This window comes from Anolis sagrei, chromosome 2 (assembly GCF_037176765.1).
Source record: "Anolis sagrei isolate rAnoSag1 chromosome 2, rAnoSag1.mat, whole genome shotgun sequence".
Lineage (NCBI taxonomy): Eukaryota > Metazoa > Chordata > Lepidosauria > Squamata > Dactyloidae > Anolis > Anolis sagrei.
The window spans coordinates 8,392,894-8,405,929 of NC_090022.1; the positions used below are offsets into that span (position 1 = coordinate 8,392,894).

The 13,036-nt window shown below is 45.6% G+C and overlaps 1 protein-coding gene and 1 pseudogene across 1 annotated transcript; both read left to right on the forward strand.

The window, feature by feature from the left end:
* Positions 1 to 32: 32 nt before the first annotated feature.
* LOC137096320 (zinc finger protein ZFP2-like) lies at positions 33 to 1,972 on the forward strand (annotated as a pseudogene).
* A 1,430-nt stretch (positions 1,973 to 3,402) lies between these two features.
* On the forward strand, positions 3,403 to 9,774 carry LOC132766072 (zinc finger and SCAN domain-containing protein 12-like). The gene is made up of 5 exons (XM_067465280.1): positions 3,403 to 4,305; positions 4,447 to 4,552; positions 5,170 to 5,237; positions 5,441 to 5,561; positions 8,034 to 9,774. The coding sequence occupies exons 1-5, from the start codon at positions 3,637 to 3,639 to the stop codon at positions 9,056 to 9,058; spliced, it is 1,989 nt and encodes a 662-aa protein (XP_067321381.1). The 5' UTR covers positions 3,403 to 3,636; the 3' UTR covers positions 9,059 to 9,774.
* Positions 9,775 to 13,036: the final 3,262 nt, after the last annotated feature.

The following is a 13,036-nucleotide window of genomic DNA, read 5'->3' on the forward strand; positions in this document are numbered from 1 at the left end:
GGGGGGGGGGGGGGGGAGTTGAGAAACTCCCAGGTGTCATTTTCAAAACCAACACAGGGTTGAAATAGGTCGAAAAGAAAGTGGTTATTTCCATCATTTTGTACAGCAGATGTCATTTTTCCATTGTTCTTGTCATTGTTGTATACTTTGAAGTTATTTCCATTTTATGCCAAGCCTTGAACAAACTTATCACAGGGTTTTCTGGGGCTGATATTGTGTGGCTTGCCTAAGGTCACCCAGGGAGCACGGAAATATAATATTTTTGGAAATCAAAGGCATAACCTTTTGGAAATTATGACCTTATTGAGATCATAACCTTTTGTAAAACCAGAATCTCCATTGCCATTTGGAAGCGTGACCCTTTTTGGAGATTCACTGGCATTCACTATATTTAAAATAATCATAAAGTATGATCTTCCCGAGAAGAGTTAAAAACTTGCTTGAGTCAATCTTCTTTTTAGTGGAAAATATCAACTAGTAAATATCCACTGGAAGATAGCATTTCGTCTTGCTAAAGAGGATACATCCATAATTATACCTACGTACTAATTTTTTATATGTTCTCATTTTCTTTGTTGTCAAGCAACAAACAGAGAAGGGGAGTCATCTCAATACCGGGTCTGTGGAGAGAATCAAGAGCTGTGCCTCTCTAGTCAGCAAGCAACGTCCACTGAGAGGAAACCCTTCAAGTGCTTGGAGTGCGGAAAATGTTTCAGCCACAAGAAAAGCATGGCTTATCATCAAGCAGTGCACACCGGAAAGAAAGTGTTCAAATGCTTGGAGTGTGGAAAAAGCTTCATACACAAGATAAGCCTTACCTATCATCAAGCTACTCATACTGGAGAGAAGCCATTTAAATGCTTGGAGTGTGGAAAGAGTTTCATTTGGAAGACAAGGCTTACCTATCATCAAGCTACTCATACTGGGGAGAAGCCATTTAAATGTTTGGAGTGTGGGAAGACTTTCATTCAGAAGACAAGCCTCAGAAATCATCAAGCTACTCATTCTGGGGAGAAGCCATTTAAATGCTTGGAGTGTGGAAAAGGCTTCATTCAGAAGATAAACCTCACCTATCATCAAGCTACTCATACTGGAGAGAAGCCATTTAAATGCTTGGAGTGTGGAAAGGGCTTCATTCAGAAGATAAACCTCACCTATCATCAAGCAATTCATACTGGGGAGAAGCCATTTAAATGCTTGGAATGTGGAAAGGGCTTCATTCAGAAAACAAACCTCACTTATCATCAGGCCACTCATACTGGGGACAAGCCATTTAAATGCTTGGAGTGTGGGAAGAGTTTTGCACAGAAGTCAAACCTCACACAACATAAAAGAATCCACTCTGGGGAAAAATCATTTCAATGTTTGTAGTGTGGAAGAAGTTTCAAACTGAAGACATCCCTACATCTTCATCAAGCGGTACACATGGAGAATTCACACAGGAGATAAGCCATTTAAATGTTTGCAGTGTGAAAAGAGCTTCAGTCAAAAGAGAAACCTTATTAGTCCTCAGGCAACTCATACAGGAGAGAAGCCATTTAAATGCTCAGAGTGAGCTTTTGCCAGAAGAAACACCTCCCTTCTTTTCCCTCATCCAAACCATGAGGAATACTGAATTTCTGCAATAGAGAGAGATGACTTTAAAATAGTATTTCTTTGTTGTTATTTTTTCATTAATGACCAGAATAAAAAAATATTTATTTCTGTACAAACTGAAATATCAAAACAAGTGTTACTGAAAATTAGACAGAAGACAAAAAGAGTTTTCAGGCTGGACAAGAGTCATAGCCAAGAATATGAATTATTTGTTGGGACACTTTTTCTCTCCACAAAGGAGGCTCAAAGCAACTGTTCTCTTTGCTCTTCTTCGAGGAGCATGGAAAGATGTCTGCAGTGGGTTAGATGGATAGCTAGGCCCTGCTAACTTTCCTATCTAGTGATGTTCTTTGAATAAAATCTTTTTTGTAAGTTCGACTCTGCTCCAGAATTGCGTAGGCTCAGTCGCTCTATTGCTGGCACCAGAAGCTTCTGATTTGCTGAACTGCTGTGACAGCTGTTGTTGTTTATATATTAATATTTTAATATTAATATTTTAATATTATTTATTATTATTCATTTATATACCGCTTTTCACAAAGTTCACAGCAAAAAGTTCACAAAGTTCACAGCCTTACAACATATTTTAAAAAACCTAGTATAAAACAACTATAACATATAACTATTAATTAAACCATATTAAATAGAGAAGCAACAACATGTAGACATTTAAATATGGAAGTAAAACATATTAATGTAAAATATTAAGATCACATAATCCAAAAGCCAAAGTCTCAGGCCTTTCCAAAAGTCATTTACGCATAATCCAGTGCGTTTTTTGCATTGCTACTGCCCAAAGGCTTGGACCCACATCCATGTCTTTATTTTCTTTCTGAAGACCAAAAGGGAAGGTGCTGATCTAATACCAGTAGGAAGGGAGTTCTATAGGCGATGGGCACCACTGAGAAGGCCCTGTCTCTCGTCTCTTCCAGCTGCACTTGTGAAAGAGGTGGGACTGAGAGCAGGGCCTCCTCAGAAGATTGTAACCTCCATGATAGTTCATAGGTCCTCCCAAATGTCACCGTGGTTCTTCTGTGGAACTTCATTTATGAAATCCACAACCTATAATATGTCCAGAGAAAGGCTGGCCAAACGGTCAGTTCTAGTAGCCAAACTCGATTTGGTTTGCTTGTGGCTCCTTTTGAGGGTCCTAACTGCATTTGGGGGCTAAAGTCTAGGGCCCCAGCATAGCCCTCCCAGGATGTGTCTACACTGCAGAATGCAGTTTGACAGCGCTTTCAATTGCCACGGCTCAGAACTATGCAAACCTGGGAGTTGTGCTTTGTGGCAGCATCAGACCTCTTTGGCAGAGAAGGGCAAGGACATTGCAAACTCTTGTCTCCCATGATTCTATAGCATTGAACCATAGCAGTAAAAGTGGCATCAAAGAAAGGAGATTCCATCTGAACATGAGGAAGAACTTCCTGACTGTGAGAGCCGTTCAGCAGTGGAACTCTCTGCCCCGGAGTGTGATGGAGGCTCCTTCTTTGGAAGCTTTTAAACAGAGGCTGTATGGCCATCTGTCAGGGGTGATTTGAACGCAATGTTCCTGCTTCTTGGCTGAATGGGGTTGGACTGGATGGCCCATGAGGTCTCTTCCAACTCTTTGATTCTATGAGGCTGCATTGATTCCAGTGTAGATTCGCCCAAGGACTTTGGAGTCACCTAGGATGCACCTATCCCGTAAGCATGTATGCTGTCTGGTAACACTGAGAGTACCATTATTCAGTGTATGGGAGTCTGGGATGTTTTGGACTTCAACTCCCAGAAGCCTCCTCTTCCTTGGCCAAGGATTGCAGATTGTGGGGATGAAAGTACAAACATCCAGAGGACCTCAGTTTGGGAACTGCTGCATTGAGTTCTTCGAACCCTCCCCTTGTCCTGGGAAAATGCCTTGAAAGCAGCCTCTCCCCATGTCTTCCAGAGGGAGGTTTTGCTAGTTGTCTTCCAAAGAGTTAAAGCAAAACATGTGGATTCCTAGAGAGTAAGTGAGTGGCCAATCAGAATCCTCCTGCAGGCCAGGCCCCTCCTCTTCTGGCCATGTGGAACTCTTCCTGGAGGAGGAGGAGGAGGAGTGGCTGGGAGAGCCTTGGGAGAGAGAGAGTGCCTTCCTTCCTTCCTTCCTTCCTTCCTTCCTTCCTTCCTTCCTTCCTTCCTTCCTTCCTTCCTTCCTTCCCAGAGGGGGCCATGGCTCTCCTGCTGCCCAGGTTAGAGCCTGGCTGCCAGGAGAGGCCGCAGGAGGGAAGCCAGCCCGGTGGTGCATCTTCAGGCCCAGCAGAGCCAAGCCAGGACCCTCCGCCTGCCTTTCCTGCTGCTGGGAATGGAGGGCAGTGGTGGGGAGGAGGAGGAGGAAGCCTTCTGGTGGGGAAGGAGGAGGATGAGGAGGGGGGGCTGCGAAGGGGAGAGCCCCCACCACCTTCAGGGGCAGAGCGCCAGAGCTTCAGGCAGTTCACCTACCAGGAGGCCTTGGGGCCCCGAGAGGCCTGCAGCCGCCTCCACTCTCTCTGCCGCCTGTGGCTGAAGCCCCAGCGACACTCCAAGGCGGAGATGCTGGACCTGGTCATCCTGGAGCAGTTCCTGGCCCTCCTTCCGGCCGAGATGGAGCGCTGGGTCAGGGAATGTGGGGCAGAGACCAGCTCCCAGGCCGTGGCCTTGGCCGAAGGCTTCCTCCTGAGTCGGGCCCAAGAGCAGACGGAGGAGGAGACACAGGTGAGAGAGAGAAGATCATCCCCACGCTTCCAAAGAGCCAGGAACGCTTGTCTTGAAGGGAGCCAAACTCCAGATCCCTCCCTCCCCTCTTTCCCTTGTATTCTGATCATTTGTTTATGTTTCCCTTTGGTGTATTTTCAGATGCCAGACTTGTGTGCAGAAGTGGCCTCCACCTGGGAAAGGCCTCCCTCCACCTCCAGCCGGATGCCGGATTGTGCAGGACAAAGGGACCCTCCCAGCTCCACAAGTAAAGACCCAGCAAGACTTGGGTGGCCCCACTCCACCCCTTTGGGTTCTTTGTGGCTCTATGAATGTATATATGTATGAAAGGGATCCAGGAGCCTTTGGACACACAGGTTCTCCTGAACAGGAGTAAACAGTACAATCTAGCAGCTAAAAAACCAATGCATTTTTGGCTGCCTCATTAGGAGTGTCGTGCCTAGGCATGTGAGCTGTGTTGGATGGTGGCTGGCTTTACATGACCTGAGCAGACCTGGCTTGGAGGTCCCTCATTCACGGAATCTCCATCAGTCAAAGTTGGCTTGAAGGCACTTAACAACAATAACAACAACACCTCCAGCCTTGATCAGGTCTTGCTTTTCACAATTGAATCATAGAATCATAAAATAATAGAATCCTAGAGTTGGAAGAGCCCACAAGGCACATTCAGTCCCAACTCCCTTCAAAGCACTCCTAATGGATGGCCATCCAACCTGTTTAAAAGCTCCAGACAAAGAGACTACACCACACTCTCAGGTTACAGCATACTCCATTGTTGAACAGCTCTTCGCATTATTAAGATGGTACCACCAGAAATGGAGATCATGGCCAATAAAATACACTTGCCTTTTCCTCTTTCTACAGGAGGTGAATCTCAACCAACACATACTGGCTTACCTTTTCATTTTGATGTATGCAGCACACCAAATCAGGTAGGTGAGAGAATCCCTGATGGGCCAAGAAGGGCTCAGGCTCCCGGCGTCCTCTTTGCATTGCCATTTTCCCCTCTTTCCACCCAAGATGCCTGCAGCAAAGTCCCTGTGTCAAGATTGACATCTGTATCGGCCACCAGAAGCAATGGGTTTTCTGGCTGGAGTCAGCGTGTCCTGCTTACCAATCATGTTTCTCTGTCCAGGTGACCTTCCAAGAGGTGGCCGTGTCCTTCAGTGAGGAGGAGTGGGCCCTGCTGGATCCAGACCAAAGGGCGTTGCATCAGGAGGTCACGGAGGAAAATCTGGAGATGGTGTGCTCTTTAAGTAAGGCTCCCTCTTGTATATGTTAGTATTAGTCACAACATGACATAGCTGCATAATGTCACTAAAAAGGGGTGGGTAGGTTTCCATGACTGAGCAGCGAATCAAATATAGTGTCTAGATCCATAGCCCAATGTATAAATCACTCCACTTGAGAGATCGCCCCCCTTTTTTTCTAATGCCCAGCTTATCTATCTGAATGCATCTTTTCCTATGAACCCATTAGGAATTTGAGATCGTCGGAGGAGGCCCTGCTCTCGATCCCGCCTGCTTCGCAAGCACGTTTGGCGGGGACGAGAGATAGGGCCTTCTCTGTGGTGGCCCCTCGGCTGTGGAACTCCCTGCCTAGGGAGTTATATGTTGTATGGAACCACTGCTGTTTCTACTGTTTTTACTGTTTGTGAACCGCTGTGAGTCGCCTTCGGGCTTGAGATACAGCGGTATATAAGCAAAGTAAATAAATAAAGTAAATAGGGATATTAGATCAGCCCCCTCCCTCCTGACCTTTCAAAAAAGAGTAAAAACTTGGCTCTTCCAGGAAGCATTCGGAACCTCGGGATAAATAGACAAAACTTGAATCGGAAATTTGACCCAGGAACGGCCAAGACGATAGAACGGATGAGGATTTCAACAAGAGGACATAGTTTTTAAATTTTTGTTAGTTATTGTCTTTATGCTTAAATGTATTGTAATATTTCTTTTTGCTTTATCAATGTATGTATTTATGGCATCGAAATGTGCCAGCTGTGTATGCCGCCCTGAGTCGCCTTCGGGCTGATATGGGCGGGATAGAAATAATGTAAATAAATAAATAAATATTAGTAATCATCAAACAAGAAAAAAAATAATTAGCTCTTTAGGCTGCAATCTATCAGCGTTGTCACAAAATATGGGGAGAAGTCCTGTTTCTGGGTCAACAAGAACACCCTGCTTGTAATTTGGTTTATTATTAGAAATCCCTTTTTTCAAAAATGCAGAAATAGGTGCTTTCTTTTTCACAATTAAGCAGATCAATTGGTAACTATAGCATGTTCCCTGTATATTTGTGGTTTCACCCACCCGAGCCTTGGGGAAAGTGGTATTTTATACATGATTTTACGGTTTGTTACCCCTGGAAGGTAGCATTTAATCTTGCTGAAGAGGGTACATCCAGGTCTCATCGTTGGAAGCTACAAGAAAGTAGATTTTGAGATAACTGTAGAAGAAAACTCTTGAAATGAGAGAAGCTCAACAATGGGATTGATCATTGGGCGAGTGGGCTTAATATCCCTCAGCATCAGCGTGACCCAGAACCAATAGCACAAAGTGACAAAAAGAACAGACCAATGTTATATCTTCCAGAGGAGGCTTTTCTTTGTAGTAAAATAATATAGTTGCACTGTTTACAATAACAAGGTTTCCACAACACGAATAAACAAATCCATGGTAGCTTTACACGCAGCAGTCTCTATACTGGAGCTCCCTCACAAGGCTTCCCTTACACAGAAGTTTACCTCACACTGAGTGAGGAGTTCCCTCACTTGAGGCAAACAAACTCTAACAGGCTTCAGCCTACTCGCTCTCCTCAGGGCGACACTAGCTTTGGCCCACTGACTCTCTCAGGCTTTGGCTTACTTGCTCTCCTCAGGGCAGCACTATCTTTGGCCCTCTAACAGGTTTCAGCCTACTCAGTCTCCTCAGGGCAACACTAGCTTTGGCCCACTGACTCTCTCAGGCTTTGGCTTACTTGCTCTCCTCAGGGCAGCACTATCTTTGGCCCTCTAACAGGTTTCAGCCTACTCAGTCTCCTCAGGGCAACACTAGCTTTGGCCCACTGACTCTCTCAGGCTTTGGCCTACTTGCTCTCCTCAGGGCAGCACTATCTTTGGCCCTCTAACAGGTTTCAGCCTACTCAGTCTCCTCAGGGCAACACTAGCTTTAGCCCACTGACTCTAACAGGCTTTGGCTTACTCCTCAGGGCGACACTAGCTTTGGCCCACTGACTAACAGGCTTCTAACAGAGCCTACCCACTCTAACAGAGCCTATCCACTCTCCTCAGGGCAGCATTGTCTTTGGCCCTCCAACAGGTTTCAGCCTACTCAGTCTCCTCTGGCCAACACTACCTTTGGCCCACTGACTCTAACAGGTTTCAGCCTACTCACTCTCCTCAGGGCGACACTAGCTTTGGCCCACTGACTGTAACAGGCTTCGGCCTACCCACTCTCCTCAGGTCACCACTATCTTTGGCCCTCTAACTCTAACAGGCTTCGACCTACCCACTCTCCTCAGGGCGACGCTAGCTTTGGCCCACTAACTTAACAGGCTTTGGCCTACTAACTTTCAGTGCTTGATTCACACTTTTGTAATCAAAAATATCCAGTTAATTTGTAATATTTCTGACACTGATTACTTAAATTGCTGGTGAGTACTTTAATGATACCCATTCATATTTTGTTTTTTAAATATGTGTTCTCATTGTCTTTGTTGTCAAGCAGCTCACAGTGAAGTGGAGTCATCTCAATACCGGGACTATGGAGAGAATCAGGAGCTGTGCCTCTTTGGTCAGCAAGCTACGTCCAGTAAGAGGAAGCCCTTCAAGTGCTTGGAGTGCGGAAAATGTTTCAGTCAAAAGACAAGCATTGCTCATCATCAAGCAACTCACACTGGAGAGAAAGAGTTCAAATGCTTGGAGTGTGGGAAGGGCTTCATTCAGAAGATACACTTGACTTATCACCAAGCAATTCATACTGGGGAGAAGCCATTTAAATGCTTGGAGTGTGGGAAGAGTTTCACTCAGAAAATAGGCCTCACCTATCATCAAGCGACTCATACTGGGGAGAAGCCATTTAAATGCTTGGAGTGTGGGAAGTCGTTTATTCGGAAGGGAAATCTCACTTCTCACCAAACAATTCACTCAGGGGAGAAACCCTTTAAATGCTTTGAGTGTGGAAAGAGCTTCCGTCAAAAGGGATGCCTTGCCTCTCATCAAACTGTTCACACAGGAACTAAACCGTTCAAATGCTTGGATTGTGGGAGCTCTTTTACAGACAAGAGAAGTCTAACCGGCCACCAAGCAACGCACTCTGGGGAAAAGCCATTCAAATGCTTGGACTGTGGAAAGGGCTTCAGACGTAAGACCCACCTCACAGGCCACCAAAGAATCCACACAGGAGAAAAACCATTCAAATGCTTGGTGTGTGGAAGAAGTTTCACTCTGAAGAGAACCCTACATCTTCATCAAGTTACACACACAGGGGAAAAGCCATTTAAATGCTTTGAGTGTGGGAAAAGTTTCTTGCGAAGATCTGAACTCACGGCTCATCAAGCCGTTCAAGCTGGAGAGGAACCCTTTAAGTGTTTGGACTGCGGAAGAAGTTTCAGTTGCAAGCGAAGCATGGTCGGCCACCAAATAATCCATACAGGACAGAAGTCTTTTACATGCTTTGAATGTGGAAAGGGCTTCCTTCGGAAGACAGACCTCACGCGCCACCAAACAACTCACACAAGGGAAAAATACTGACACGTATGGAATGTGGGAAGAGTTTTCCCAGAAAATCCATCTCATTTCTCATCCAAAAGAGCAAGCCTTGAAGTGCTCAGTGTAGAATGAGCTGTAGTAAGAAAAGATCTCTTATGTCCCTTAGCCAAACCAGTTTTGTTATAGAGACGGATGACTTAAAATAGTTTTTCTTTGGGGTTTTCCCCCCAGAAGGTAAGGTAAAGGTTTTCCCGACATTAAATCTTGTCATATCCGACTCTTAGGGTTGGTGCTCATCTCCGTTTCTAAACCGAAGAGCCAACTTTGTCCATAGACACCTCCAAGATCATGTGGCCAGCATGACTGCATGGAGCACCCTTAACTTCCCGCCAGAGCAGTACCTATTGATCTACTCACATTTGCATGTTTCCGAACTGTTAGGTTGGCAGAAGCTGGGGCTGACAGCGGAAGCTCATACCGTTCCCCAGATTCGAACCTGTGACCTTTCGGTCAACAAGCTGAGCAGCTCAGCAGTTTAACCCACTGCGCCACCCGGGGCTCCCCCCAGGAATAATTAGATTTTTCAAAACCTTTCCTTTCTGAACATGCTGATTTGTGTTTTATATTATTTGGCTGTCATATTGTTTATTCCATTTTTTGTATTTTATTGTAGTGCACTTATTGTCTTATTAGGTGGTAAGCTGCCCTGAGTCCCCTAGGGAGAGGGGGCGGGATATAAATAAACATCATTATTATTATTATTATTATTATTATTATTATTATTATTATTTGATACATAACAAGATTAGTATATGGCAAACAAGATCATTATGCTGGCTGTTGTATTGGATCACATGTTAGACACTTCCCAAGTGTCTGAATAATGTATGCAGATCCCAGTAAGGTGGCCTTTTGCAGCTGGCAGATGGTAATTTTGTCAGCGCCGGTTGTGTTTAAGTGCAGGCCAAGGACTTTAGGCACTGCACCCAGTGTGCCGATCACCACTGGGACCACCTTGACAGGCTTGTGCCAGAATCTTTGCAGTTCAATCTTGAAATCCTCATATCGGGTCAGCTTTTCCAGTTGTTTCTCTTCAATCCTGCTGTCACCTGGAATTGCAACATCGACAATCCATACTTTGTTTATTAATAATAATAATAATAATAATAATAATAATAATAATTTATTTTTACTGACACAAAACCATAGTATGACACAGCAAACAAGCTCTCTATGCTGGATTTCATATCAAAAAATCCCAAGTTGAACAAAATTATTATTATTATACTATTATTATTATTATTATTATTATTATTATTATTATTATTATTATTTGAAACACAACAAGATGGGTCCACAGCAAACAAAATCACTCTGTTGTATTGGATCACACGTTAGACACTTCCCAAGTGTCTAGGACTGTGTGATGTATCAGTGAATAATGTGTGCAGATCCCAGTAAGGTGGTCTTTTGCAGCTGGCAGATGGTGATTTTTGTCAGCATCAATTGTGTTTAAATGCAGGCCAAGGTCTTTAGGCACTGCACCCAGTGTACCGATCACCACTGGGACCACCTTAATAAGAAGGAGGAGGAGGAGGAGGAGGAGGAGGTTGTAGTTTTTTCGGGCTATATGGCCATGTTCTAGAATCCATCTAAAACACAGACATGTGCTTTTCATCTCAAGAACAGACAAGCATCCCGAGCTCTGAGGATGACGTGGGAAGGAATCCCACTGGAGCATTGCAGCACGTCCAAATACCTGGGAGTTACCCTGGATCGTTCTCTGACCTACAAGAAGCACTGCTTGAAAATCAAGCAAAAAGTGGGTGCTAGAAACAATATCACACAAAAGCTGACTGGCACAACCTGGGGATCACAACTAGACACAGTGAAGGCACCTGCCCTTATTTATTTATTTATTTATTTATTTATTTATTTGGAGTGCTTTTACCCCACCCTTCTCAACCCCCTAGGGGGGGCTCAGGGCGGCTTACAAAAAAGGCACAATTCAATGCCCAACAATTCACAAAATACAATACAATATACAATATGCAATACACAAATTTACCATATAATATCAACAATTATAACTAATTATAATTATACTAGCAGCTTACTTACTTAGGCGATCCCTCGTTTTCCGAGTATGATGGTCCTCCAATGTTCTTGTGGGTCCGTAAGTGGCTGTGGAGCCCTATTCTTGCTCTGCACCTTCTTCCGCAGTGAGGGCATTGGTTTCCAGGTGGAAGGCGGTCCCGGTCGGGGTTGGCTTGACGCGCCTTCCTCCTAGCACGTTTCTCTCTTTCACCCTCCACTCGTGCCTCCTCGAATTCTGCAGCACTGCTGGTCACAGCTGACCTCCAGCTGGAGCGCTCAAGGGCCAGGGCTTCCCAGTTCTCAGTGTCTATGCCAGAGTTTTTAAGGTTGGCTTTGAGCCCATCTTTAAATCTCTTTTCCTGTCCACCGACATTCCGTTTTCCGTTCTTGAGTTCGGAGTAGAGCAACTGCTTTGGGAGACGGTGGTCAGGCATCCGGACAACGTGGCCAGCCCAGCGGAGTTGATGTTGGAGGACCATCGCTTCAATGCTGGTGGTCTTTGCTTCTTCCAGCACACTGACGTTTGTCCGCTTGTCTTCCCAGGAGATTTGCAGGATTTTCCGGAGGCAGCGCTGGTGGAATCGTTCCAGGAGTTGCATGTGACGTCTGTAGACAGTCCACGTCTCACAGGCGTATAGCAGGGTTGGGAGGACAATAGCTTTATAGACAAGCACCTTGGTCTCCCTACGGATGTCCCGGTCCTCAAACACTCTCTGCTTCATTCGGGAAAATGCTGCACTTGCGGAGCTCAGGCGGTGTTGTATTTCAGCGTCGATGTTGACTTTGGTGGAGAGGTGGCTGCCAAGGTAGCGGAAATGGTCAACATTTTCTAATGTTACACCATTAAGCTGTATCTCTGGCATTGGGGAGGAGTTGGCTGGTGACTGCTGGAACAGCACTTTGGTTTTCTCAATGTTCAGTGACAGGCCAAGCTTCGTGTATGCTTCTGCGAAGGTGTTTAGAGTGGCTTGTAGATCTTCTTCTGTATGCGCACAGACGACATTGTCATCAGCATACTGGAGTTCTATAACAGATGTTGTTGTAACTTTGGTTTTGGCTTTCAGTCTGCTGAGGTTGAACAGCTTGCCATCTGTCCGATAGATGATTTCCACTCCGGTGGGAAGCTTCCCATCAACAAGGTGAAGTATCATTGCGATGAAGATGGAGAATAGAGTTGGGGCAATAACACATCCCTGTTTGACGCCCGATTCCACCTTAAATGGGTCACTTTGGGAGCCATTGCTGTCCAAGACTGTTGCCATCATGTCATCGTGGAGGAGCCGCAGGATGTTCACAAATTTGTTAGGGCATCCGATTTTGTGGAGGATGGTCCAGAGAGCGCTGCGATTCACTGTGTCGAATGCCTTGGCAAGGTCGATGAATGCCATGTACAGAGGTTGGTTTTGTTCCCTGCATTTTTCTTGGAGCTGTCGTGCAGTGAAGATCATGTCCACGGTTCCTCTGGAGGGGCGGAAGCCGTTCTGGGATTCTGGGAGGGTGTCTTCTGAGAGGGGCAGGAGGCGGTTTGCAAGGATTCTTGCGAGGATTTTCCCAGCGGAGGTTAGAAGGGAGATACCTCGATAGTTTCCGCAGTCTGTTCTTTCCCCTTTTTTGAAGAGGGTGATGATGGTGGCATCCTTGAAGTCTGCTGGGATTTTCTCGGTCGCCCACATTTTTTCTATGAGCTGGTGGAGTTGGTGTGTCAGCTCAGGTCCTCCCTCTTTGAAGATTTCAGCAGGGATCCCGTCCGGTCCGCTGGCTTTGTTATTCTTCTGCTGGCTGATGGCATTGCTGACTTCTTCCAAACTAGGCGGTGCTGCAAGCTCATCCCTGGTTTGTTGTTGCGGGATTTGTGAGAGGACCTCTTCGGCCACATTGGAGCTGCGGTTCAGGAGGCTTTGGTAGTGTTCTTTCCAACGTAGT